Source organism: Penicillium argentinense (genome assembly GCF_028826775.1).
Source record: "Penicillium argentinense strain IBT 30761 chromosome Unknown utg000011l_segment0_segment0, whole genome shotgun sequence".
NCBI classification, from domain to species: domain Eukaryota; kingdom Fungi; phylum Ascomycota; class Eurotiomycetes; order Eurotiales; family Aspergillaceae; genus Penicillium; species Penicillium argentinense.
Genome location: NW_026622670.1, coordinates 2,514,099 through 2,539,471, shown reverse-complemented (window position 1 = coordinate 2,539,471; position 25,373 = coordinate 2,514,099). Strand labels below are relative to the sequence as shown.

At 52.6% G+C, this 25,373-nt stretch overlaps 10 protein-coding genes across 10 annotated transcripts; 5 read left to right on the top strand and 5 right to left on the bottom strand.

The window, feature by feature from the left end:
* Positions 1-246: 246 nt before the first annotated feature.
* On the top strand, positions 247-1,792 carry N7532_011964 (AIM24 family protein; the record flags this gene model as incomplete). The annotated part of the gene is made up of 7 exons (XM_056624455.1): positions 247-418; positions 469-596; positions 665-736; positions 797-967; positions 1,022-1,140; positions 1,201-1,420; positions 1,484-1,792. 7 exons carry the CDS (start codon positions 247-249, stop codon positions 1,790-1,792), a joined length of 1,191 nt encoding a protein of 396 aa, XP_056469443.1.
* A 2,834-nt stretch (positions 1,793-4,626) lies between these two features.
* On the top strand, positions 4,627-6,211 carry N7532_011963 (MCT family MFS transporter; the record flags this gene model as incomplete). The annotated part of the gene is made up of 3 exons (XM_056624454.1): positions 4,627-4,960; positions 5,026-5,716; positions 5,782-6,211. The coding sequence occupies 3 exons, from the start codon at positions 4,627-4,629 to the stop codon at positions 6,209-6,211; spliced, it is 1,455 nt and encodes a 484-aa protein (XP_056469442.1).
* A 429-nt stretch (positions 6,212-6,640) lies between these two features.
* N7532_011962 (kinesin family protein) lies at positions 6,641-9,050 on the bottom strand (the record flags this gene model as incomplete). Its single annotated transcript, XM_056624453.1, has 4 exons — positions 6,641-7,628; positions 7,675-8,240; positions 8,302-8,711; positions 8,783-9,050. 4 exons carry the CDS (start codon positions 9,048-9,050, stop codon positions 6,641-6,643), a joined length of 2,232 nt encoding a protein of 743 aa, XP_056469441.1.
* Positions 9,051-9,703: 653 nt separating this feature from the next.
* On the top strand, positions 9,704-12,971 carry N7532_011961 (COPII subunit SEC24; the record flags this gene model as incomplete). The annotated part of the gene is made up of 5 exons (XM_056624452.1): positions 9,704-9,797; positions 9,845-10,554; positions 10,617-12,263; positions 12,334-12,903; positions 12,960-12,971. The coding sequence occupies 5 exons, from the start codon at positions 9,704-9,706 to the stop codon at positions 12,969-12,971; spliced, it is 3,033 nt and encodes a 1,010-aa protein (XP_056469440.1).
* Positions 12,972-14,305: 1,334 nt separating this feature from the next.
* N7532_011960 (mitogen-activated protein kinase) lies at positions 14,306-15,782 on the top strand (the record flags this gene model as incomplete). Its single annotated transcript, XM_056624451.1, has 5 exons — positions 14,306-14,559; positions 14,635-14,830; positions 14,903-15,284; positions 15,339-15,686; positions 15,754-15,782. 5 exons carry the CDS (start codon positions 14,306-14,308, stop codon positions 15,780-15,782), a joined length of 1,209 nt encoding a protein of 402 aa, XP_056469439.1.
* Positions 15,783-15,987: 205 nt separating this feature from the next.
* Positions 15,988-17,012, bottom strand: N7532_011959 (uroporphyrinogen-III synthase HEM4; the record flags this gene model as incomplete). The annotated part of the gene is made up of 2 exons (XM_056624450.1): positions 15,988-16,631; positions 16,703-17,012. 2 exons carry the CDS (start codon positions 17,010-17,012, stop codon positions 15,988-15,990), a joined length of 954 nt encoding a protein of 317 aa, XP_056469438.1.
* A 263-nt stretch (positions 17,013-17,275) lies between these two features.
* N7532_011958 (complex I NDUFA9 subunit family protein) lies at positions 17,276-18,892 on the bottom strand (the record flags this gene model as incomplete). Its single annotated transcript, XM_056624449.1, has 9 exons — positions 17,276-17,374; positions 17,427-17,765; positions 17,828-17,986; positions 18,042-18,183; positions 18,237-18,328; positions 18,389-18,483; positions 18,542-18,604; positions 18,667-18,680; positions 18,744-18,892. 9 exons carry the CDS (start codon positions 18,890-18,892, stop codon positions 17,276-17,278), a joined length of 1,152 nt encoding a protein of 383 aa, XP_056469437.1.
* A 1,362-nt stretch (positions 18,893-20,254) lies between these two features.
* N7532_011957 (uncharacterized protein) lies at positions 20,255-20,607 on the bottom strand (the record flags this gene model as incomplete). Its single annotated transcript, XM_056624448.1, has 2 exons — positions 20,255-20,295; positions 20,352-20,607. The coding sequence occupies 2 exons, from the start codon at positions 20,605-20,607 to the stop codon at positions 20,255-20,257; spliced, it is 297 nt and encodes a 98-aa protein (XP_056469436.1).
* A 1,030-nt stretch (positions 20,608-21,637) lies between these two features.
* N7532_011956 (CRAL-TRIO domain-containing protein) lies at positions 21,638-23,475 on the bottom strand (the record flags this gene model as incomplete). The annotated part of the gene is made up of 3 exons (XM_056624447.1): positions 21,638-22,210; positions 22,266-22,307; positions 22,366-23,475. The coding sequence occupies 3 exons, from the start codon at positions 23,473-23,475 to the stop codon at positions 21,638-21,640; spliced, it is 1,725 nt and encodes a 574-aa protein (XP_056469435.1).
* Positions 23,476-24,029: 554 nt separating this feature from the next.
* Positions 24,030-24,836, top strand: N7532_011955 (DASH complex subunit DAM1; the record flags this gene model as incomplete). The annotated part of the gene is made up of 4 exons (XM_056624446.1): positions 24,030-24,350; positions 24,406-24,457; positions 24,517-24,574; positions 24,638-24,836. 4 exons carry the CDS (start codon positions 24,030-24,032, stop codon positions 24,834-24,836), a joined length of 630 nt encoding a protein of 209 aa, XP_056469434.1.
* Between the last annotated feature and the right edge of the window lie 537 nt (positions 24,837-25,373).

Here is a 25,373-nt window from a genome sequence, read left to right as displayed (position 1 = left end):
ACGGGGAGGGGGTGTAGTAGCTGGTAGAACGAAAGGTCGAAGCGTCAGGGAGTCAATCGAACACAGGCGGCAAGGAAAGAAAGTCGAGGAAGAGCTGCAGTGCTCGTGGGCGCAATCGGCGGCGGGCGTGGTGTACTTCGACGGACCGCACGCTCGGCGCCACAATTTCCCGACGGGCTTTGCATCCAGCTTCCACTCTGACGTAAAGCCCCTTCCCACCACCACCGCGGTCGTCTACCAGGAACCATGAGTCCAGTCCTCCAGCGAGGCGTCCGGACTTTGTCGGGGACTCGACTTGTCTCTCGTGTGCCCCGGCATGCGAGATGCGTCCAGATTCGCGCGACGCCCTCGGAAGAGCCCACGCTCAATGGGGATCACCTGCCCCTCGCCAATACACCCAGCTCCGCTGAGTCTCGAGGTATGCACATTACCGGCACGATCCTCAAAAAGAATCTTTTCTAATGCCAGAATTTAGACGCGCGATTCGACGTCGTCGGCGCGCCCTATTCGCTTCTCTCGGTGTCTCTCTCGCCTTCGCAGAACCTCTCTACACGCGCCGCGGAACCCTAGTCGGATTGAGCGGCAAGGCAGACAATGTATGTTACCAATGGATTTCGATCTGGGTTTACCGTGATATGAAGAGGGCTGACTGTCATAATAATAGGTTATTTCGTCGTTGAGCGTTCTAGAACCCTTCCGCAGGGCTATTGTCGGGACCCCGTTCCTCTACCAAAAGGTTTGTCGCATACATGTTCAGTCAATCCAGGCCACGGAACAGCAATTGACCAGACCATAGGTCTCATCAGCTAGTCCAGTTACAGCCCTCGTCTCCGTTCGGTCTCCCAACACCTCTTTCGCAGTCGTGAACCTAAATGGTTCTGTGGATTGGATGGTCGCTCAGCGGCGTGCCTTGTTGGCTTGGACGGGCCGGTCTCTGTCCATTAAGCCTACTATCAACACTAACCTGGTTTGTGACTCTGTCTTATATGGGACGGCGATCGATTTTGGCTAATTCATGCAGAGCTTGTCTCACTGGGGCAGCTCCGAAGTCACTGGGCGAGGATTGATGGCTCTTGTTGGAAACGGGCAGGTGTACTCCGTGGACTTGAAGGATGGAGAGCAGTACATTGCTCACCCCAGGTACGTGGAATTTTGTCCCTTCTCAAGCTGATCGCACGCAAGCGCTAACATGCACTGTAGCAATGTCGTCGCCTATACCATGTCCTCCAACCCTCCTCGTCCATACCGCTTCAAATCCACTACCCTCAACTTCCAAGTTCCCGGCCTGAAGACTCTTCCCAGACTCTTGCAGGGCAACAAGTTCATCCGCGACATGTCTGACTCCAACACATGGAAAACCACCATGAGCTTGCTTCACAAACTGCGAACATGGTCTCGAATGACAATTTGGGGAGATAGAGTGAGTCGCGCTCGAAACGCACGAGGTCGATGGTAATTCTGACTAACCTAAACTTTTTTATAGCTCTTCCTGCAATTCGATGGTCCTGCGACCATTCTGGTGCAATCGCGTGGCCCCCGTGTGAACGACGTCCTGTCCGGTCGGGAGGTTAACGAAATCGCCGGCACACCTCGGGGCCTGACCTCTTCACCACGGCAGATAGAAGAGCAAAAGCTGAAAGAGGAAGGAGAGGTTGTGAATGGCGTTCCAGATATCGCACGTTCGATCGACAACCTGCGCCAGGAGACCGTGGGAATTAGCCAAAGTATCGCCAAGATTCGCAAAGACGGCAAGGTCGAGATTGAAGAGGTGGGCCGCACCAAGGACGTCTAGAAGCAGACTTCAGTTATCGGACGGCTTTTTCTTTGCATTGGATTCTTCATGGGCTAGAGGTGGTTTCTCTTTGGAGGGTTCAGCATCCTGTACAGTATTGTGGGCATTTTCGAATCTCGGCCATCTTGCCGTCACACCAATCTTTATTTTCTTTTTTGATGGCATTTACTGCTTGGTGATATCCTGTGTAGGACACGAAGTTGTCACCGTCTTTGTTTCCCGGAAGCTCTACAGGCTCGAGCTACCAGATCTCCGCACTCCGCTGAAAACTCCATCAATAAAATCCAATGCCTTTTTGTATGCCTCCATCGATGCCTTCGAAACCTCTGATTCGGGGTCACCCGAAAAATCTCCCAATCCATGAGGGCCATTCTTCACAAGCAAAAGTTCCGACTGAACCCCTAATTTCTTCAGCTGTTCATGCTGATCTATGCTTTCCTGCGGCGATACGACTTCGTCGGCCGTACCATGCACAAAGATAGAAGGCGAGTATTCACTCGTGACAAATGACTGCAAGAGACCAGGCTTCAGATCCGACGGAAACATAAGGGCTCGCTGTACATAATCCACTTTATCCAAGGTGCTCCCAAGCGATTGTCGCCCAAAAATACCATCTAGAAATGTACCGGTGAGTTCCCAATGAACTGTCAGCGCAAATCGCTTTGACAAAGGCCCAGCTGTAGGCTGTCGTCGCTGACAACCGTCTTATCCTCGAGTAGTCTGGGAACAGCGTTCAGGTCGATACACTTCGCAATTGATGTTGGTGGGCGTGCACGCGTCCAGTGATCCAATAGCAAATTGCCTCCGAGGCCATATATAGATAGCATAACAGCCGGCTTGGGTTTTGCGTATATGCATGCTGCCCGAGCTGAGTATGCACCTGCGGAAAAGCCGGAAACAGCAATGCGAGTCGCATCTAAAGTCAGAGAATCTGGCAATTCGTTGTTGAATTCTTCGCTGCTAATGAATATGAGCAGAGCCTTTGTATCGTCGACCTGATCGAGGGCTGTAGAAGGGTGGCAGAGTCGGTAGTCGGCTGAAATGAATATGTAGCCTCTTTCCTGGCAATGATCTGATGATACATGAAATGTCAGTTGACAAGTCAAACAAGTGTCAGATGTCGTATCCCACCATATAACCATTGAGGGAACGGTGCGCCGCGCCGCGACCCAGCGGTCATTCCTCCGCCGTGGTAGTAGATCAGTGCACGCAAGTTGCCCGTGACAGGAGGGACGTAATAATCTAGCTTGATGTCATGATCACCAACCGTGGAGTAGACCAAGGTGCGGCCTCTCTGAGACAACTGTGTCTCCATTTTGAGAATAACGGTCTGCCAGGAGACTAGTCAGGTTAGAAGTGACGTTAGACTCGAGGGGTTACCAGATTTGGATAAAATATTGCCGCCAGTTAGGTTGAAGGGTTGTGGGGAAAGCATATCTCCACATGGCAACCTCTATGTATACACTATTCCTGGAAAGCTAGAAGAGCGATCAGGGGAATTCGAAAAAGTCTGTATGTTGTAGCTAACAGTCGAACCAGCTAGATAATGATGAACCGGAAGAATCGACAAAGAAGCAAAAATAAGCTTCGCGCATTGCTGCCACGCGGGAGGAGCATGGACCACTGGCGGAGATTATAGCTTATCAGATTCACTTGAAATGGAACAATTTCATTATAATTTCGTGGGATAAACAGGGACAAAACGTCTGGATGGCAAGGTATGTGTCGTTTGGTGATGGAGCCAGGGATTGCAAAAAAAAAAAAAAAAAAAAAAGGGTCTGTCTGTGCACCACATTGACCAAAAGCAGACGCAAGACCCCCTAAAACACCCGCTCTGACGGTGAACCGAAGATCCTGCAATGCCAACTCTCGGAGCCTCGGTGATTACCCCGATATAGCAAGAACTCACTATCTCCGGGAAGCCACAAATTGCGCCTCCAAGTCGGCTGAATCTTGGCTAGCTGTGCCCCAATAGCTTTTTCTCATAGGATCCTCTGAAGGAAACTTTTCGAGCCTCATCCCGACATCGACAGGACGGAGTCGGGGCACAGGATTCGGGGTCGGGACACAGAAGTCGGGGCTAAGCAGCCGGAGTCCAGAATTGAGATGTGTCTGTGGGCGAGTGTGGGCCCGGAGAATCTCCAGAGAACACGCCCTGTCTGTTCCTGGTTAGTGGCACACAAAATGCGAAGATCGCGCTCGGAGTTAGTTAGGCGCGATGCCGAGAGTGCGATCGTATCGGTGCTTCTTATTTGACTAAGTTTCCCTGCCCATGTTCTTCTTTTGATTCACGCGCTCTCGAATTGTCATAACTACATTTTCTACAAAGCGGCTGATCTACAGTACTACTGGATCTTGAAGTACTTCGTCGGAACTTGGACAACACCCGGCGAATCTACTACTTTTACCATTGCGTGGTAAATACCTACTAGGCCGATACCCTAGGTGCTACTCATAGTAGTAGCGAACGCTAGTGGGGACCTCTGGAAACCGTACTGGTACCATAGGTAGGGCCACCGAGGTATACTCAATTTCCGCGGTTTCTCCGTGAAAGTAAGTCCCCCCAACTCGTCACTTCTCTGCTTTGCAACGCGCCTTCCTGGTTCATACCCCGCTTCTCTTATCTTCTCTATCTTCTTTTTCAGCCCTTCTCATCCTCCTGCTGAAAACAAATCTGTGTCTCTCTTCTGCTCGATTCCCAACTATGTCGCTCTCTAACATCCCTCACTGTCGCACAGGTTCTCACTGATTACCGTCTTGTGATTCCGGGCCAAGCAAAACCAAGAAATCGGGCGAAAGGACGCATCTCCTGAAAGTGTGAGGTGGTGACAACCATGACGGCGAATCGAGATCAGGACGTGCCTTCTATCGGCAGCACCACCACTACCAACGCCGTTCCGTCGAACCTCTCGACACCCGCCATTAGCGTTCAAATGAATGGCGACTTGGAGAAGGGATCTCCCCAGACAGATCAGCAGGATATGGCGGAACTCAACGCCTCGGAGTCACAAGAGGGTCGTCCCCAGCCCACGGAGAAACCCATCGTGCCCCCTTCAGGACCGTCAGCGGGTTCGGCTCCAGGCCCGCCACCAGATGGAGGACTTAAAGCATGGATAACTGTGCTGGGAGCTTTCTGTGGCTTATTCGTCAGCTTTGGATGGATCAACTGTGAGTGTTCCTCTTGGATTCCCCTTCACCATGATTCTTGGCAACCCTCGCTCACATTTACTCAGGTATCGGTGTTTTCCAAACTTACTATGAGAGCCACCAGTTGAGTGGCATGTCCCCAAGTACAGTGGCCTGGATCACCTCGCTCGAGACCTTCGTCATGTTCTTCGCCGGTCCGCTCTTCGGTATTCTCTTCGATAACTATGGCCCACGCTGGATCCTGCTTGCTGGAACGTTCCTCCACGTCTTTGGCCTCATGATGGCATCTCTCTCGACAGAATACTACCAATTCATTCTCGCACAAGGCATCTGTAGTCCTCTTGGCGCAAGTGCCATCTTCAATGCCTCTGTCAACTCTGTCAGCGGCTGGTTCGCTAAACATCGAGCCTTCGCGCTAGGTGTAACAGCCTCTGGATCAAGCTTGGGTGGTGTCATATTCCCCATCATGGTGTCAAAACTGATTCCACAGGTTGGTTTCCCGTGGGCAATGCGCATTTGCGCATTTTTGATCCTCTTCATGCTAGGTATCGCCAACTTGACTCTCAAGTCGAGGTTGAAGCCGCAGAAGAAGGTGTTCCACGTAATGAATTTCATCCGACCACTTGGAGATATCAAGTTCGTCTTGACGGTTGGGGCAGCATTTTTCTTCTTCTGGGGCATGTTCTTGCCATTCACATTCGTGATTACTTCTGGACAACGGTATGGCATGTCAGAGCACATGTCGGAATATCTCATTCCCATCCTGAATGCAGCAAGGTATGTTTCCAAAACCCTTATCCCCAGGAAATACTGCCAATGTCAAATACTAACACACAAAATAGCATCTTTGGTCGAACTCTTCCAGGATATCTCGCAGACCGTGTCGGCCGCTACAACGTGATGATCTTTTTCAGTTTCCTCTCCGGCATCCTCGTCCTAGCCCTCTGGCTACCGTCCCGCAGCAACGCCCCGGTGATTGTCTTCAGCGCTCTTTATGGGTTCGGCTCAGGAGCTTTTGTCTCGCTCGCACCCGCACTGATCGCACAGATCTCCGACCTTCGCGAAGTTGGCGTTCGGAATGGGACTTGCTTCTCCATCATCTCGTTGGCCGCATTGACTGGTACACCTATTGGTGGAGCATTGGTTCCGAATGTGCTGCATGGCTCATACACGAAGTTGCAGGTCTTCTGCGGTGTTGTGATGATTGCCGGCGCGTCGCTGTTTATTGTGGCGCGCATCGTGGTTGGAGGGGCCAATTTCAAAAAGGTGTAATCATGGTTAATCATGGCTCGCATATAGAAAAGCTTAAACTTGCTATCAGAAAGGACCGATCTTTTCTCTTTCGTTATTGGGGCGGAAGTGTATTTTTTAATGTGCATATTGAAGATCTAGCAAGCTTTCGGAAGGAAGTTTGCTCAAAACTCATACAAACCAGCTAATTCTTCATGCCTACCTTATTGGGGCTCAAAATAATTCATTGTTACTACCCAAAACAGGTGTTAAATGGTGGATCTCTTTCAGGATTTGAGCAACGGCTAGAAAAGCGCTTTCAGGTGTATAGAATTTCATTCTTTAAGTAAATTCCAAGCCTTGCCACACATGGCTATACCAAAACGCCCCAGCACCGTCGCTGAAGAAGATGCATGTCAAAAATGGAAATGCCCGAGCATATAATGCCCCAAGGCCGGAAATGCAAAGAAATCAAACCAGCACGCCGCTGCGCATGTTCTCAACTGTACGAACCCCCACGCCCTTCAGAGTGCTTAGCTCGGCAAGGCTGCTGAGCTGGAACTGAGGCTGGTCCGAGATCATCTCTATATCACCGCTGCTCGACGATGACTGGTCCATCTCACAGAGACAATCCACGATAGCTTCTGCCTTTTTCATGCCAACACCCTTCAACAACTTGATTTGGCTCACGTCTCGTGAGTTAACGATCGAGAGCAAGTGGAGAGTCCGAGGCGACACGGTGGGATCAAAATCATCCAGAGCATCCAATTCAGGATCACTTTCACGAAGGGACTGGGTGTTGCGCTTCTTCGAATTGGGAGGACCATCGTCATTAGAAAAAGCATCGCCAGCCTGTCCCATGTAATCAGCATCGACATCTTCTGCCTGGCGCTTTCCAAGCGTTAGGGTAGGCTCCTTCTTGAGGGAAAGCATGCTCCCGAACCTGCCTTTAGGAGGGGATGCAGGTGTGATAGAAGAGCGTTGCTGGGTCTTTCCCTGCATACGCTCCTTCAAGGTAGCAATCTTGGAAGCCAGCTTCTCGTTGTTCGGGAAATGGGGGAGAGCCAGCTGATACATCTTAAGAGCAGAGCTGTTCTCACCACGGGCCTGGTGCTGCTTCCCCATGAGCAAGTACGACAGACCCTCGGCGCGAGCATCCTCGGTACCCTCGATCCGCTGTTCCAGCTGAGCCAAGCGCCGCTGGAGCTGGTCGTTCAACTCTTGGACTTGGTTCTGACGTGTTTGTTCGCTGACAGCTCGAACGGCAAGGATTTCCTCGACTTTCTTCTCAACCATCTCCTCGATTCTTGCCGCAGAAATGTCGGCATGACTGGGTTGTGGCTCGGGCTCGGACGGAATAGGAGCGAGTGTCGGACGTGATTGCTTCAGTGAGCGCATAGCAGGGCCGTCCGCAGAGAGAGAGGGGTCTCGAGAGAGAGGATCGCCTTGGCAGTTCAGACTTCCGGCTTTGTGTCAAAGCTTTCGCCTGTGGTCGGTCAGAGAACACGCTGAATGCCTTTGGCGGTTTTTCATCTTCCTTTTTGGCCGGGTCCTTTGCGCCAGGAGCGGGCAAGTTGACGTTGACGGAAGCATTGAGGGGCCGCAGTGGCTGTCGTGAGCTTGCCAGCGAAGGACGAACTGACGGCCGTGCAGGACCTTTGAAGATCGGATCATTCTCAATCTCGCGTACTTCAATTTTCCTGGTACGATTGGCGACACTGAGGGAACTGATGGTGTCCAAATGATACGATCGAACCGGGGCTAAGTTGAGGATCATTACGGTCAAGCCGTTGTTTTGACCCAAAGACAAGATCCTGGTCATCTTGGATTCGCGATACGGAATACGGTGCTGCTTCTTCGTGATCGCTTCGACACACTGGGCGAGGACGAAGAGACTCTTGTTGATGCTCGCCGACTCCACCATACGTTCTTTGTCATTTTCCGTTCGACGGTTATCCTCCGATCCTGCCAAGTCAATGGCAGATGCCGTGCTGACGCGAGTCTTGTCTGAAGATATCATTGTGATCTTTACACCGAGAATAGCATGCGACCGGGAGGAATGGGCGTTCAACTATAGATAATATAACTTTAGCAAAAACATGGCAGCATTTGCGGTTGACTATGAGACCTACCTTGGTAGCGGAGGTTGACCGATTGTTGTTCGCCTGGTCATAAAGACCTTCGAACTCCTTCAAGCTGGTACAAGGCTTCTCGGTCAAGCCGCAGACCACTGTCTTGCCTCCATTATCACGGAGAGGTAGTCCAGCCAAAGTGCGCTTCTCGGGGGGCTCGAACAGATCATACACCTTGTCATTGTAGATCTCGTAGTAGCTCAAGGACACTTTCACCTGAGTCTCGCCTTCGGTATCCTTCTCGATCTTCCGGCTGCGCCTGTAGATGCCACTCAGGAGTCGTGGGATGACACCTCTGTCCGCGAGGCTTTTACCGCCGCGCATCGTATGTGTTTTCCCAGTTCCGGTCACACCGTAGGCAAAGAGCGTGACATCAAACCCATTGAAGAGATGTTTGATGGTAGGTGCAACTACACCGGTGATCAGTATCCTCATACCAGGCCATTGAGCTCTCTCAACCGGAAGGGTGCATAAGACCTACCCTCAGCATCAAACAGTTCCTGCTGCGCCACATCGGAGTCATACACCGCATTGAATTGGAAGGTGTATTCCTCGCCCTCGTTCTTGGGGTTGGGGATCCGCACGATGTTATCACGGTCTCTCAGCGCGGCGAGCTTCCGGTCGCCATTTTCCGTCTCTCGAAGTTTGGCCTCGGCGGTGATGGCAGATACACCGGTGCGAACAATGACATCGAGTTCCCGCTCAGACTTGAGAAGAGGTCGAACACGTGCAACGACTCGGACGCTCATTATGGCCGCTCACACATTCACGTGTCTCGAAACTGGGTATCGCGAAGGGAGAAGTCGAAAGTATTGAAGGGACCGACGGCAAGGAGAAGAAAAGAAAAATCCAACAAAATCCTCCAACAAGAAACAAAACTATCTATGGTGAAGAGCGAACTGGGTGTCGGGTTGTCGAGTGTCGTGTGGAGGTGTTCGCCGGCAGGAGTTCGCAGAAGACATTGTGGTGGATGGTTGTTGGCAGGGCAACCATGCAGGCATTCGGCCCTCACACGAACGATGTTGGGACCAAATGCCCACACCAGTTGATTCGTCTTCAAAATAGTGCCGAATAAATAGTGTGCTATTTGATTGATGACAGGGGAGTTTTCTATTCGGTCTCTGTAGATATGATGTATCAAAGGTATATAATATTCTACCAATAAATTCCTGCCAATGTAATCACCGCCGTGTACATTATATATCGGTGCACGCGGCCTAGGGCCATGGTATTAATTGGAAACCATCGCTTCGGATTCCAGAGGAAACATTGTGACTACAATCTGGGAATCGATAACTATGATAAAAATATTCTAAGCACAATTCTCGTTTGTATATTTGAATGACCCTAGGAAGTTCACATTGGTACGAGTGTTCTGCACAGCGTATACTGCCGAGCTCACATGCAGCCCCGTGATTGGCCGGCCAGCCGCAACCTAAAGGCCACCTTCCATCACCGCCTCTCTCGTCTTTCCCCCTCGGTGTGGTGTCCTCGAGGTACGACTCCCCTCTGTTGCAAGCTGAGATCTTCGGTCGATTTTTAGACCTAGGTCGCTGCTACACTGTACCCCCGCTGGCCATTGCTTATGCTGATTGTGGGGTTCTAGCGAAGCTGTTACCCGCGCATCCCAATATCAACCTACCTCCCGCATCCACCCCCTTCCCCTCCAACAGGGAATTCCATTCCGATCACTATCGACCACAGCACACCTCCATGTCCGCTCCACAAGGGGGTTACCCTCCCCAGGAAGGGTATGGCCAGCCGGCCTACGGCTCCCCCGATCCCGCGCAGTCGCCCGTCCCCCCGCAGGGACAGCCGGTGCCCCAGGCCGGAGGGAGGAAGAAGAGAGCATACGCCGGCGAGGCCTTTGAGTTCGGATCTGGTGCCAATGCTGGTCTCGGTGGACAGCCTACCGCTGGAGGGGCCTATGGCGCATACCCTCAGCCGGCGCAGCCTGTTGGATATCAGCAACCTACATATGGAGCTGACCCCGGTCAGATGCAGCCGATGCAGGCCCAGCCACCGGTAGGAGGATATGGCCATCAGGCCTCTGGTAGCATCTCGGGTATGACCCAGCAGTTCGGCGCAATGGGCATGTCCGAGCCACACCATGTTCTTCCCCCTCAGCAGCAGCCTGTCCAGCCCCAGCGCCATGTTCAACTTAACCAGCTTTACCCTACGGACCTGATTTCGCAACCCTTCAATGTTGCCGAGCTCGATTACCCCCCGCCTCCTATTATCCTACCTCAGGGTGTATGTCGATGACCCCTCCACCAATGCTGGACAGATGAATGAGCTACTGACGATTCCCACAGAGCAGTGTTTACCCCTCCCCCGAAGCCAATTGCCCTACCAAATACATGCGGTCTACGCTGAACGCAGTCCCGACCAATAATTCGCTCTTGAAAAAGTCGAAGCTGCCATTTGCGCTCGTGATCCAGCCCTATGGTTCCCTCCACGACGCCGAAGACCCAATTCCTGTGATTCCAGACCAGGTCATCTCACGATGCAGACGTTGTCGTTCCTATATCAACCCCTTTGTTACTTTCCTCGACCACGGACACCGCTGGCGCTGTAATATGTGCAACCTGACCAATGATGTGCCCCAGGCATTCGATTGGGACGCGACCCTGCAGAAGCCGGCTGATCGGTCATTGCGTGCGGACCTGAACCATAGCATGGTGGAATTTATCGCGCCCCAGGAATATATGGTCCGACCACCCCAGCCGCTTGTCTACACATTCTTGATCGATGTGAGCTATTCATCCGTGGTCAGCGGCCTCCTGGCCACTACCGCACGCTGCATTAAGGAGAGTCTCGATCGCATCCCCAATGCGGACCGCCGGACTCGACTGGGCTTTATTGCCGTGGACTCTAGCCTGCACTATTTCAGCATCCCCCGGGATAACTCGGAGAGCTCTGAGCCAAGGATGCTTGTCATCAGCGATCTGGACGAGCCTTTCCTGCCGACTCCCAATGATCTCCTGGTAACCCTGAGCGAGAGCCGGGAAAACATTGAGAGCTTCCTCGATAAGCTGCAAGCGATGTTCCAGGACACTCAGAACAACAGCTGTGCGATGGGCTCCGCATTGCAGGCCGGTTATAAGCTGATCTCTCCTGTCGGCGGTAAGATGACTGTTCTCAGCGCGTCGCTCCCTAACATTGGAACTGGGGCGCTCACCATGCGTGAGGACAAGAAGGTCCTGGGAACAAGCAAGGAGTCGAACTTGTTGCAGACTGGTAATGCCTTCTACAAAAGCTTTGCGGTCGAATGCTCCAAGGCCCAGGTCTCTGTGGACATGTTCCTCTTCTCCTCCCAATATCAGGACGTGGCATCACTGAGTAACCTGCCACGCTACACTGGTGGCCAAACCTATTTCTACCCCGGCTGGAATGCCGCGCGCAAGGAAGATGTTTTCAAATTTGCCACCGAATTTTCCGACTATCTTTCTTCGGAGATCGGCCTGGAGGCCGTTCTTCGGGTGCGTGCCACCACTGGTCTGCGCATGAGCACGTTCTATGGAAACTTCTTCAACCGTAGCTCCGATCTTTGCGCCTTCCCGGCCTTCCCTCGCGACCAGGCTTACGTCGTGGAAGTGGCTATCGATGAGACCGTGGCCAAGCCGGTCGTTTGCTTGCAGGCTGCCGTCCTTCACACCACCTGCAATGGTGAGCGACGGATTCGCGTTCTGACGCTCGCCCTTCCGACCACCACCAACCTTGCCGATATCTATGCCTCGGCTGATCAGCAGGCCGTGGCTACTTTCTTCAGCCACAAGGCCGTTGAGCGTACCCTGAGCAGTGGTCTCGAGCCCGCTCGGGAAGCATTGCAGGCAAAGATTATCGAGTTGTTGACGACTTATCGCAAGGAGCTTGCCGGTGGCAGCGTTAGCGGCGGTGGTCTCCAATTCCCAGCCAACCTTCGCGGCTTGCCAGTTCTGTTCTTGGCGATGATCAAAAATGTAGGTTTCTTGCTTCTTGATCCTCTTCCTCCGTGAGATTCTATGATTTGTGTACTAATTGCATTTCTAGCTTGGTCTGCGCAAGTCTGCACAGATCCCGACGGACATGCGGTCGGCCGCTCTGTGTCTTCTGTCCACTCTGCCCCTGCCTCTCCTCATTCAGTACATCTATCCCAAGATGTATTCTCTGCACGACATGCCCGATGATGCGGGTGTGCCGGACCCTCAGACCGGCGAGACCGTTCTGCCGCCGACCGTCAACCTGTCGTCGGGCCGCCTGGCCTCCTATGGTCTGTACCTGATTGATGACGGACAGAACCAGTTCCTGTGGGTGGGACACCAGGCGGTGCCGCAGCTGATCGAGGATGTGTTTGGTGTGGCCGACAAGAGCCAGTTGCGGGTGGGCAAGCAGATGCTGCCGGAGGTGGACAACGAGTTCAGTCAGCGGGTACGGGCGGTGATCGAGAAGAGCCGCGACCACCGGTCTAAGGGCGTGGGTAGCATGATCGTGCCCCATCTGTACGTGGTGCGCGAGGATGGCGAGCCCGGGTTGCGTCTCTGGGCGCAAACGATGCTGGTGGAGGACCGCGCGGACCAGAGTGTCAGCCTGGAGCAATGGATGACGACTCTGCGGGAGAAGGTATGATTAGATCTCATTCCCTCCAGGAATGTGGATGTATCTGACTATCTATTCAGGTCGTGCAGTGATGACATTTGACATATTCTCCCGTGTGGTGCTCCATCACGGTCATGATCATCTGAATTTCCATTTCCATTTGATCCTTTTTTTTGGTTGGATCTCCCTTGTACCAGTAGGGGCTTGGATCTCTCATGTTTTGGCAACTGTAGAAGGGATTGATTATACATCTACGAGTAGCTCGTTTTCCCGAAAATGATATTTTTGTCTTCCAATCCGCAGGAGGGTTCCAGCCCCAACCCAATGGTCCGAATATAGCACGCCAATAGCGCGCCGGTGTCGAGTGGTGAAACCAGGATGGCCGGCGGGGTGCCAATCATGGCGGCCGCACGCGCGCGGAGTGGAGCCGGCGAGTGACTGTGATAGTGACCAGCTCCGACAGTAGCGCCGTGTTTCGACGAGGCACTTCGCATTGGCGCTGTGGCTTCCGGTTTGCTGGGAATGTGAGTGACCTCAGGAACTTGACCAGCTGCGGCATCCGTGGTTCTGTCGATTCTGTATACTGACGGTGGAGCCGCGAGCCAAGGTTCATCGGATTCCTCTAGCCCTCTATGTACTTACATACACTGTGTACTGCTCCCTAGGTAGGAGTCAAACTTGAAGTACTAACGAGTACCTGGCTGTACCCTCCCCCCGTGCCACTTTCTACGGACGTGCAAGTACCTGGCGGTATCCCCTCTGAAACCCGTGGCCTTAGGTAACCCCCTCCCCTGATCGTACCTGCCCCACCATCCTGCGGCCCGTGGCTGAGTCCCGTCTGCTTCTCCCCACGTCTGCCTCTCCTTCTCTGCGTCTGCGTCTGCTGCGTGCTGCTTCTTCTGTTCTTTGCTTGCACTGACACCACCCGTTCTCCCTCTCTTCTATCATCTGTTCGTCAATGACACCCCGCCTCGGCTCGGCTCGGCTGCTAATAATGCTCTCAGACTCCCGAGAACCCTCCGCCGTTCTCCCTCTTACTCGATACTGGCTCAGAGCTCGGCCTCTGCTAGCTTTCCTTCCTGCCTACCAACCCCTGGCTCGCACCGGTCAAGTTTTTGACGGCATAAGAGCCTGATTCCGGCGATCGAGCGACCAAGACCTGACGAGAAAGCGTCGAGCGCGAGGGAAAACACAACACCCATTCCAAACCTCCTCCCGGCGCAAACGACAGGTAAGCTCTACTTTCGACCCCATTGAGTGCACTGCTTGCCTTGTGGATTTGTTTCGGCGGTCAGGCGGCCTTGATTCTGCCTCTCGATTGATTTGGTCCCGAGCTCGGGGAGCTTTTGTATCCACCTGAGGCCAGCGGATCAAATTATCTTCAGGGCGTATCACGGTCAAACAGGGCCTGCCTGGTGATGCAAAGATGATCCGGCGCATGACACAGCGCATCATGCACAAGTTTGACGAGTTGCCGGATGGGATAATGAGAACTGACCGTGATCCCCCCAGACCCCCACCTCCAGTCGACCCTCCATCTACAGTCGACTCCCCATCTCCAGTCGACGACATGGGTCAGCAGAACCCCCCGTCGGGAGGATCGCGGAAGATCTCCTTTAACGTCTCCGATCAATATGAGATCCAGGATGTGATTGGTGAAGGTGCCTACGGTGTGGTTTGGTAAGTCTGCAATCCTATTAGTATTGTCATGAGAGCGCGGGAGGAATTTCCGAATCGAAGCTAATGTGCTTGCAGCTCTGCCATCCACAAACCGTCCGGCCAGAAGGTCGCTATCAAAAAGATTACCCCTTTCGATCACTCCATGTTCTGTCTCCGAACGCTGCGCGAGATGAAACTGCTGCGCTATTTCAACCACGAGAACATCATCTCAATCCTGGATATCCAACGACCCCGCAACTATGAGGGCTTTAACGAAGTCTACTTGATTCAGGTGCGCCTCCCAGCTGCAGCACCGAGATCCGTGATCTTGATGGGAATGAACACATACTAATCTGTTTTGCAGGAGCTGATGGAGACTGACATGCACCGAGTTATTCGTACACAAGACCTGTCGGACGACCACTGCCAATACTTTATTTACCAGACGCTGCGCGCGCTCAAAGCCATGCACTCGGCAAATGTTCTCCACCGTGACTTGAAGCCATCCAACCTTCTGCTCAACGCCAATTGCGATCTGAAAGTCTGCGACTTCGGCTTGGCGCGATCGGCCGCATCTACCGACGACAATTCCGGATTCATGACGGAATACGTTGCCACTCGCTGGTACCGTGCCCCCGAGATCATGTTGACATTCAAGGAGTACACCAAGGCAATTGATGTATGGAGTGTTGGCTGTATTCTAGCCGAGATGCTGAGCGGCAAGCCCTTGTTCCCAGGAAAGGACTGTACGTGGACGTTCAACCCATGTGATATGTAGCAGTGGTGCTAACAATATCTAGACCACCACCAACTGACCCTGATCCTGGACGTACTTGGCACTCCCACCATGGAAGATTACTACGGTATCAAGTCCCGACGAGCACGCGAATACATTCGTTCTCTTCCCTTTAAGAAGAAGATTCCTTTCCGGGCCCTCTTCCCGAAGAGCAACGAGCTGGCCTTGGATCTGCTCGAAAAGCTGCTGGCTTTCAACCCGGCCAAGCGTATCTCTGTCGAGGACGCCTTGCGCCACCCATACCTGGAGCCTTACCACGACCCGGATGATGAGCCGACGGCGCCGCCTATTCCGGAGGGTTTCTTTGATTTCGATAAGAACAAGGATGCTCTGAGCAAGGAGCAATTGAAAGGTATTTTCCCCTTTCCGGTTCCGACGCCAATCTGTATTTCTGAGCGGCCATGACTAACAAATACCAGTTCTGATCTACGAGGAAATCATGCGATGAAGATTTTGAGTACCAGCGTGAGAGTGATTTTCAAGCATGCAATCCATTTCGTGAGCGATCGCCATGATTTCATAGGCCTGGATAGCAATCCATGAGTGATCCATTTTTGACAATTCACCACGTAGCTTCATTTTGACCGAATCCATATATACAGTCTATTTAATATGTACAGCTGCACAATCAGCATTTCAACTGGGCATGAGATCTATCGACTCTTCATAAACCTCTTGATGCCCTCGCCAACACCTTCTGGACTTGGCTTCTCAGCACAAACATGCGGTTCAAACCCAAACTTGTTCCTCAAATGATCACGCGTCGTAGGGCCGATCGTCGCAACAAATATCCTCCTCGAGCCCTTGCTGCTAGCACTGGAACCATCTGAAGCAAAGGGACCCAATTTCAAAACCCGTAGCATAGCCTCGCATCCGGACGGAGAAAAGACAACCACCCAAGTAACTTCCTCGCCGGCACAGCCCTGCACACACTCCGCGAAATCCTTCTCGAAGGAATCCATCTCACCAGTCTCGTAGACAACAATTTCATCCACGTTTATCCTCTTGTCTTCCGGGAGGGTCGGATCCATCAATGTCTTGGGTATGATATCTCGGCGTTGTTCTCCAACCAAGAACAACAGTCCTGGTTTGGACTTGGGAGCGCCATTCAAATCCGAAGTCGCCATTTTCTGTAGATCATTGTAGTGATCGAGCATCATATGCGCCAGGTTTTCACCTGTTCCCGTATCCGCGCCGTGGATCGTACTGGTGGGTAGGTACTTGTCGCGCAATGAGGAGAGGGTTCGTGCTGTGGCCGGGCCGACGGTGTAAAGAGGAATCGAAGGGGTCGCGGGAACTATACCAGAGACATGGACTGTTAGCTCCGCTCAATTTCTCGAGGGTGTATCAGGCTGGGCGGAGACATACGGCCTTTTTCCTCGATCATCTGCGCGAAACCCTCCACCGCACGCTGGCTGGTGAAAATCATGCCACCATATTGTTTTGAGGTGCCAGCAGTGGGGAGTTGTACGTTGGTGCTTGTGGGACCAGCATCATTCGTCTTTTGTCCGAAGGCGCCGGCTGCGAAGAGCTCGCGCACGTCGGCAAGGTTAGAGGTGTGGAAGCGGTGTTCGAGGACGGGGACAAAGGTTGGAGTGTAGTTGTTTGCGGAGAAGAAGTCGTCGTAGCCGTCGTTTGGGGAAGACTTGGTCTTCAGGAGGAGAATTGGAGGTGACATTCTCGGAGGCCAATGGGTAGATGCGATGGTTGGAGAAGTGAGTAGCTTTCGCCGGAGCTGGGCATCCCGCGGTTATCGGGTTGCGGGGCGGTCCAACGCTAATTGAAGCTGCACCATATAATACATTGACTGTACTAGTACTACCTACTATCCAAATACGAGTGCGTTCAGCTGTTTCGCCTGCTAAGAATTTTGACTCAAATGATTTTGGGGAACACAAGGAAATTGACTTCTAGGACGGCTTATGTACATATTAAAACAGACTACTGGTCATCCAGCACGTGGAGGTACTTCTTCTCCTCCTTGCGCTCTGCCTCCGTCATGGGGGGCAGATCGTAGTAGGTGGACTTACGGTATCCTTTCTATAGGGCTGTTAGCAGTATCCAGTGGCATAGGTGGAAAGGCATAACGTACCAGATACTCGAAGATCATGTCAGTCACCTCGGGGGTCTTTTCAATGCCCAGGTCCTTGAAGGTCTTGGCCTCGGGGTCAATAACCTGGTCGTGGAACTCGCGCTCGACCTCGTCGGCGGAGGTGATGTGCCACCACAGGGCCTTGTTGAGGTAGTAAGAGAAGGGCTTGGCAATGACCTTGGGAACGTTGATGTGGCGGCGCTCCTTGACAATTTCGCGGTCGACAAGCTCGGCAAGCTCGGCCATCGAGTAGTTGGTAGGACCGTAAAGCTCGTAGGTCTGACCAACGGAGCTCTCGTTGTGCAACATCAGCTCCAGGGCGTGTCCAACCTGGGGGGCCTAGACAGAAGATGTGGGTTAGTACGTGTCGTCTCTCGTCGGTGCTTCATTCTTCTACTTACGTGAACGGGCCAGAAGCGCTCCTGCATGTTGTTGGCTGTGAAAACATTGGTGACGCGAGCGAGCTTGTGAAGGAGGTTGTCTTCGAAGCCGAACATCGGGGCAGGGCGAACAATGGTCGTCTCGGGATAGATGTTGCGGACAACTTCCTCACCCCACGCCTATACAACTGTTAGTGTCTGCGCACATTGAGTACTTGTAGAATATTCAACTGACCTTGGTAGACCAGAACTCGGAAGGAGAGTCACGGCGGGCGTTGTAGGAGGAAACGTGGATGAAGCGATCAACGTCGTACTTCGCAACGGCCTCGGCGATGCGCTCAGCACCGTCCACGTGAACGTCAGTGTAGGAGAAGTTCCTGGTACACAGTCAGCGGCACCCCTGGTATGAAATATTCATATTCGCACTCACTTCGTGGGGTGTGAGCGACCGACAAGGTTGTAGACGACGTCGGAGTGACGGACACTCTCCTCGATGGATTGGGTGTTGCGCAGATCGTATTCCTATAGACTGTCAGACTGGGTGCACTTTCCAACACGGGTATTGCATAGAGGTCATCTTACAATGAAAGTAACACGTCCGAGATCACCAGTGACCTTCAGGTGACGCTTGCCCATCTCATCGCGGTAAGGGACCACCACATTGCATCCCTGGGAAGCTGCGAAAAGTCAGTATACAACCCATTGAGTCTAGTTTACGGCGGCCTCAACACGTACCAAGTCGGTTAACGATATAGCGACCCAGCATACCGGTGGCACCGAAGACGGTTGCGGTGTGACCTAGGATTGAGTGAGCATATGGACATTGGAAGGAAGGATCGTAGCGAAATAGGTTAGCGTACCTCCGAGGGATGAACTATTGATGGCGACACATTAGCGATCGAGCTTTTTTACCAGGGAAATGCAATTGAGTGCTTACCGGCCACCCTGGACCTTCAGGATAGGTCGACCGGTGCGGGAGATTGCAACGTCTTGGAGGCTGCGGCGCTGGAACTGAACTTGCACGCGCGGGACGGGGGCAAAAGCCCGCGACCCCAGGGCCGATTGGATCGTCCGAGACTTCTGCATGGCCTCTGACCGGGAGGATCTCGCAAGACCAGCGTGTATATAGAGAGGAGAGTAGTGAGGGGACGGGCAGCGAGGTTTCGCAGTGCAGGAAGTCGGAAAGGGCACGGGACCGCGCTAGCCGCTTTGGGAACCCACACTGGCAGTGGGCGGAGAAGCTAGATCTGTTTGGTATAATGGGATTTTCACAGTTGAATTGTATCTAGAGATCTCTTTTTCTTATTTACTCTAATCCTGGGAATTGTAGATGGCTATGTGGCATGGCGCAGCAGCTTTCACGTCGAACCCGTCGAAGAGTCTGACAATGTGCGGGCCGTGATTGGACGCGCACCCACCCGGCGTCATCCCCATGGCCGTAGATTTACGTACGGAGGTATCGCAGTAACAATACAGAAAGCCAGCCATATCAACAGAGAAAATAAACAGATAAACCGAACCCCGGATTTCCGAATCATATGGGAGCATATTAAGCATTGTATAAGACATAATATTTTATGAGAATATAGTTTTCGAGGTAAAGCATGACGGGTCCCAGTAAGGGACTACAACCCATATCGGTCTTGGTCACTAACTAGGTACGGGAAACAATTACATTAGTAGCCCTCCAACTCGCGAAGCATATTCTAGAATGACACGGACATATTGGGATCGCTTTTTTGGATGTTCATACCCAGTCGTCGGAGTATATTCCAGCGGGATCGGTCTTATGCTAACATATATCGAGCACACCCAAGCAACACATACACTAGGAAGGCAAAGATCTGAGCGTAACATAGTATGAACCGAGTTGTCAATGACTACTGACATCTCTGCTGAGTTTGAATCACCAGCGACCCAATAAATACCCCCACAAGCCAAAGATCGTTGGAAAAGCGACGAGTGCTTACACGCACGGCCCACTAAAGTAATGCACACGACCTCAGCGACCGTCGTGAGGGCAAAAAAGCCACCTAGCGACCGAATTTAAAAATAAAAATTGGTATACGGAACAATTGACTCATGATCGATTGATCTGCGAACCAAAAAAAATAAAAATAATAAACGACGACTATGTGCGTTTGGTTCCAAAGATTAAATAGAGGAGTATTGTGGGCAAACCACGGCCATCTCTGGTAAAAGGCAAGAAATGGGTTCTGAACTAGCTTGTCCCACTCCTCGGGTAGTCCAACCTTATTAGCTACTTAACCCCCCCCAAAAAGTGGTGGAGTTCCGTCGTTCGATTCCCGCCGACACCGTTTTATTTTTTATTTTTCCATCCCGGACCCCGCATACGTATGACAACACACTTCGTGTACCCCAACCGCTGCAGTACCTTCAATCTACACTCAATTTTCCCGAACTCGATTTCCCTACGAACCGCTCAATTTACTCCATAACGCTAAAATGTCTTCTGCCGCCTGCATCTTCTGCAAGATCATTAAGGGTATGTCACCATTTCGTGCTTTGCATGCTCCAGTTCTACCGTCGTTCGACCCCTCCCGACCGGTTCCGTCTCCGATTGTCGCTGACGCTGTTGCCGCACAGGTGATATCCCTTCCTTCAAGCTCTTCGAGAGCGACAAGGTCTTCGCCTTCCTCGATATCCAGCCCCTTAGCCGAGGCCACGCTGTACGTTCCCACTGTGTACCCTTCCCCGCACGGGCGCGGCCGGCTCACCCGACGCTGTGTATCCTTGCATGATGTCCCGATGGTGCTGTCTGTTGTCTTTCTCGATTGCATACCAAATGCATGAGATGATCGATGGACACAATTCGAGTGGAAAGGCTGACAATGAGTTGAACAGCTTGTTATTCCCAAGTTCCACGGTGCTAAACTCACCGATATCCCTGACGAGGACCTAGCCGAGATCCTGGTAAGTGACTGACAGTCAAGTCATGATATATTGATATGAGAGTGAAGATGAAGAGGTGGAGGAGAGTTGGTGCAGATGAAAGATGGGGACGCATGATCCTGGCGACGTCGCCTGGATCGCCAACCCCCAAGGTCCCTAGCTGCACGACTCGAGCGGAGAAACTGGCGAGGAAAGATCACCTGGCTAACCTACGCTTTCTTTTATCAGCCTGTCGCCAAGAGAATTGCCAAAGCTAGCGGCGCCAAGGACTACAACATCCTGCAGAACAATGGACGTATTGCCCACCAGGTTGTTGACCATGTAAGTATCGTCTTCTCACTGATGCCGAGGAATACAAGCTGACTATTGGTTACCAGGTTCACTTCCACATGGTACGTGACTTTGCACCGCTCGTCAAGCTCATTTTTACCCAAATATATGACCCTTTCTGCCATTACCAATGGAGACATATGCTGACTCTTATAGATCCCCAAGCCCAACGAGGAAGAGGGCATGAGCATTGGCTGGCCTACCCAAGCCACCGACATGGACAAGCTCAAGGCCCTGTATGAGGACATCAAGTCGAAGATGTAATGCATTGATCTGTAGATCGCCATACAGTGCTTGGACACCAAATCGACTTGGGTACGAAAACCTGGACGCAACACAAATAATTCGACAGAATTTTAATTATATCTTGATTTCATGATATACAGCAGATGATCTGTACGTTCTATAGTATCTCAGAAATTGATCCTGGTCCCGTATATATCATCTCGCAAAACAAACCGGGAGCCTTTGGTATGCACGTGAACAATTCTAAAACCGAAAAATTCTCACTCTACCACGCCTGGTACTTGTACTCAGACAATGCCAAATCAAAATAGCCGACTATATTATGTTGTTTTCTCGGTCTCCTCACGATGTTTCTTCAGCCTTCTTCTTGGTGCCCGGGTAGAACTCAATCTTGCCGGCACCTTGGACGATGTTCAGTCGGTCGTACAGCGAGCGAGTCCGGATGTATGGGTCAATCACCCAGTACTGGTCACGCAGCTGCTGGATCTGGCCATTACGCTTCTCCTTGATAGAAGAGGCAGTCGCGATTTCGTTCTTCAGACTAGCCCGAATCCATTCGATAGTGGTTGCCTGGATGTCCTTGGCGAGTTCTTGACGCTCAGAGATCAGTTTATCACGGGTTTCGGTATCCTCCATTTTGCTGTTCTCGCCCGGCTGCACTTCAGAGTATGCATACTCCCAATTTTCGTCACCCTCAAGTTCCTTCATGATTTGGCTGGGCGGGATGAACTCTTCCAGGTCTTGGCGGTTCTTGGTGAAATGGATCTTGGCAGCGACGACAGGGTCGAGCCAGCCCTTGATAATGCTCCAAATACTGGAGAAAATCCAAGGGGCCTTGTGGATAAGTACAGAGCCTAAAGACTCGGGGTAGTTGGCTTCAAAGCACTTGATCATGAATTTGACAGGGGTGTAGTCCTGAGTGTAGGGGTGAGCAAGACGACGAAATCGATGTGACAACGACAGTACTCACCATGTTGGCCAATGTGAAGTCGGTCATATCAAAAATAATTGTCTATCATCGTCAGCGATGCACTTTGGTATGGTCACGCGACCACGCACGCGACACTTACCGCAGTCTCAACAGGAGGCGCCAACAACAGACGGGCCGTCTCAATAGTGTAGACCGTAAAGCGCTCTAGAGTATCCACCTCCTGCTCGGAAGCACGGTGCAGTCGTACACGGACAACACAGATAGGACGACCAAATCGGTCCACGCCGTGCAAAAAGCTCTTGCCCATTCGCATCTGGTGGAGGAACTCCTCTCCCTTCTTCTTTTCCGCTGGATCAGAACTTTGCGACTGCTTCAAAGCAAGGGCCTCTCCATTGGCCATAATATCATCATCCACATGCACATCCTGCAAGCGCCAGCGCATGGTGGAGATCATCATGACCAACGCCTTCTTGACATCCCACTTGCGCGCGCGGAGGAAGCGCAGCAGCAGAGCATCTGGGTGGTCCTGCTTGACCATATTCCAAAACGCAGTCCGGATCTCCTCGGCTGACAGATCTACCAGCGCTTGCTGAAATTCCTTGGATTGACCGTACTTATCATCACCCTCGGCGATGTTGATCGAAGCTAGGCTGGCGGTGATCCCACTCGCGGAAGAGACGCTCTTCGCGTCATCACCGTCGTCATCATTGCTGCGGCCCCAGAGCGTCCATCGGCGCTTGGAGGATTTGTCCTTCTCCTTCTCCTTCTTTGCTGCGCTGGCCGCGGCCGCATCAGCGCTCTCCTTGCCACTGGCATCGGCCTCGAGGGCCTCGATGTCGACACCGAAGACCTTCAGGGTCAGGACCCAGAATTCCTGGAGCTTGGCCTCCTGCTCCGGGGTAAGGGTCCCCACGGTTCCCGGGGCGGGTTCGACAGGCATGGTCTTGAGGGTATCGATGACACCGAGGAAGGGTTGTTGTGGCGGGGGCCGGGAATGCGCGGAGAATGGTCGTTCGCTGGCAGTGAAGTAGTTAAAAACACAGGCGCCGCCACCAACAGCGAGCAGGGCGAAAGCAATCCAGGAAGACGAGGCCTTTCTCGGGTCGTGCTGGGTGGAGTAGGGAGGACGATGGGCCCGGGGTAGTTGTCCGTAATGGCGGGCGATCTGTGCGGATACGCCTCCGGAGGATTGAGACAGAGATTTGGCCGAGGGATGGATGTGCCGGCGCAGAATCGAGCAGGCCCGCATGTGGCGGGAATCGGGGCTGAATCAGGGCAGACACGAGTGCAGCACACCCGCAACTAACAAATTTTCCGACAGAACAGGTGTTGACAAGGAAAAGTTGCGACAGTGGATTCGCCGGAGACCAAGGACGACGATCTCCTTGCGGGGAAGCATCAATTGGGGCGAGCAGTGGGCGAGAATGTTGAGCAAAGACCCTAATTACGCAGAATAATATTTTGCTACTTCTTTACTATCCACTACGTATGTAGGGTCCAATTCATGACGTCCAAGTGGTCTTGGGTACCACTTAAGTAGTAGAGTATCTTAGTGTAAGCTGGACGGTCCGGTGAGGTCATCTGCCACTAGCGACTCCTCCAGCCGTCTTTCGCTTCGGGCAGCCAGCGGGGGATCAGCACTTTCTTCTCCCCAAATCGCCCCGAAAAACCCACTATGAGCACTTGAATTGTCCTCGTTCTTGTTGCTTCAATTGCTGTCCCTGCATCGGCACCCTCCCCACCCCACCGCCTGCTGGGCCGCCGGATCTCTCCAAAACAAGCTATCGCGAACCCCCCAAAACAATGGACGGCGCCACTGTACCACGATCGTCCTCGCGACCGAGACCCTCATCTCGCCCAACGACACCCCTACGACCGAGCTCGCGCTCTTCCCTTCGAGAAGCCCACAGTTATGGTCACAGCATCAGCGCCTCCGGATACAACCAGCCCGCTATCAATGCACTGGAACCACAATTTGCTGAGCTCGCCGACTCCATGGCGGACCTGGAGGCCAATTTCATGCACCTGCAGCTGATGCACGAGAGCTTGACACGGTTTAGCGAGAGCTTTGCCAGTTTCCTGTATGGCCTGAACATGAACGCGTTTTGTGTGGATTTCCCCGAGGTATGATCGGAGACGCGTCGGCGCCACTAGGAAAAATGCTAATAGCACGTTGCAGGCCCCAATTCCCGATTCCTTCAAGAGAGCGAAGCAGGCTGAGGACGAGAAAGGTACAGAGCGCTGCAATATCGTGGAATCCATCGAGAGTACACCACTAACATCAGCGCAGAAGCAGAAGAAACCGAGGCGGCGGTGCGCCCGGCCGACGATGGCGAGATGACTTTCCTGTGAGTGTGAGAACAATTGCGAGAGACCGAGGGTTTGCTGACTGACCATATTTTCTCTTGAAGAACTACGGACACCTCCTTCGTCGAGCACCCACCTAGCACCGTCTCCTCCAAACAAACCTCGAAATACAATAGTCGTGGGACTGCCCGGGGCACCACTCGCGGCACCACGCGCGGCTCAGCGAGCAGCCGGTATGCGACACGAGGAGCATCTGCCCGCGGGCGTCCGAGTGCGCTGCCCCGTGGACGAGGTACGCGATGAAGGGTTGGGGTATCGGCGCAACTCCGGAAAACACCCGCTACAATAATTTGATGGTTGGGTATTCTATGGCTGAAATCCGGACGATTGGACCAGAATGTTAATGGAGGAGTATCTCTGACAGCTTTCAAGCACTGTCTGAGCTGGATACGTCCACCTAGCTACCTGTAGATATCTCGTATAGCATGTGCCATCCGCTGTCGGACGACGAGCTGGACTCGGAGACTGAGCCGCATGCGCTCGGCGCGGTGACGAATATGGAACGAATCGACGAGTCAAGGAAACCAGCATGGAAACACAGATCAATCTGATGATTGTGATTGAATTATCTAATACTCGCGACAAGCAATACGCTGTAATTTAACCTCTTCATCCGTAGTCATGAGGGTAAGAGTATAGTCGTATACTCGCGGTGGCAAGTCCGATCGCACGGCGGTAAATCGGGCGAAAAAAGGCCCGCCCTCCAACCTCTCCGCCCCCGAAACAGCAACGGTCGTGAGGACTCGAGAGGCCCATCCCCAGCCTACGTTACAGAGCGCC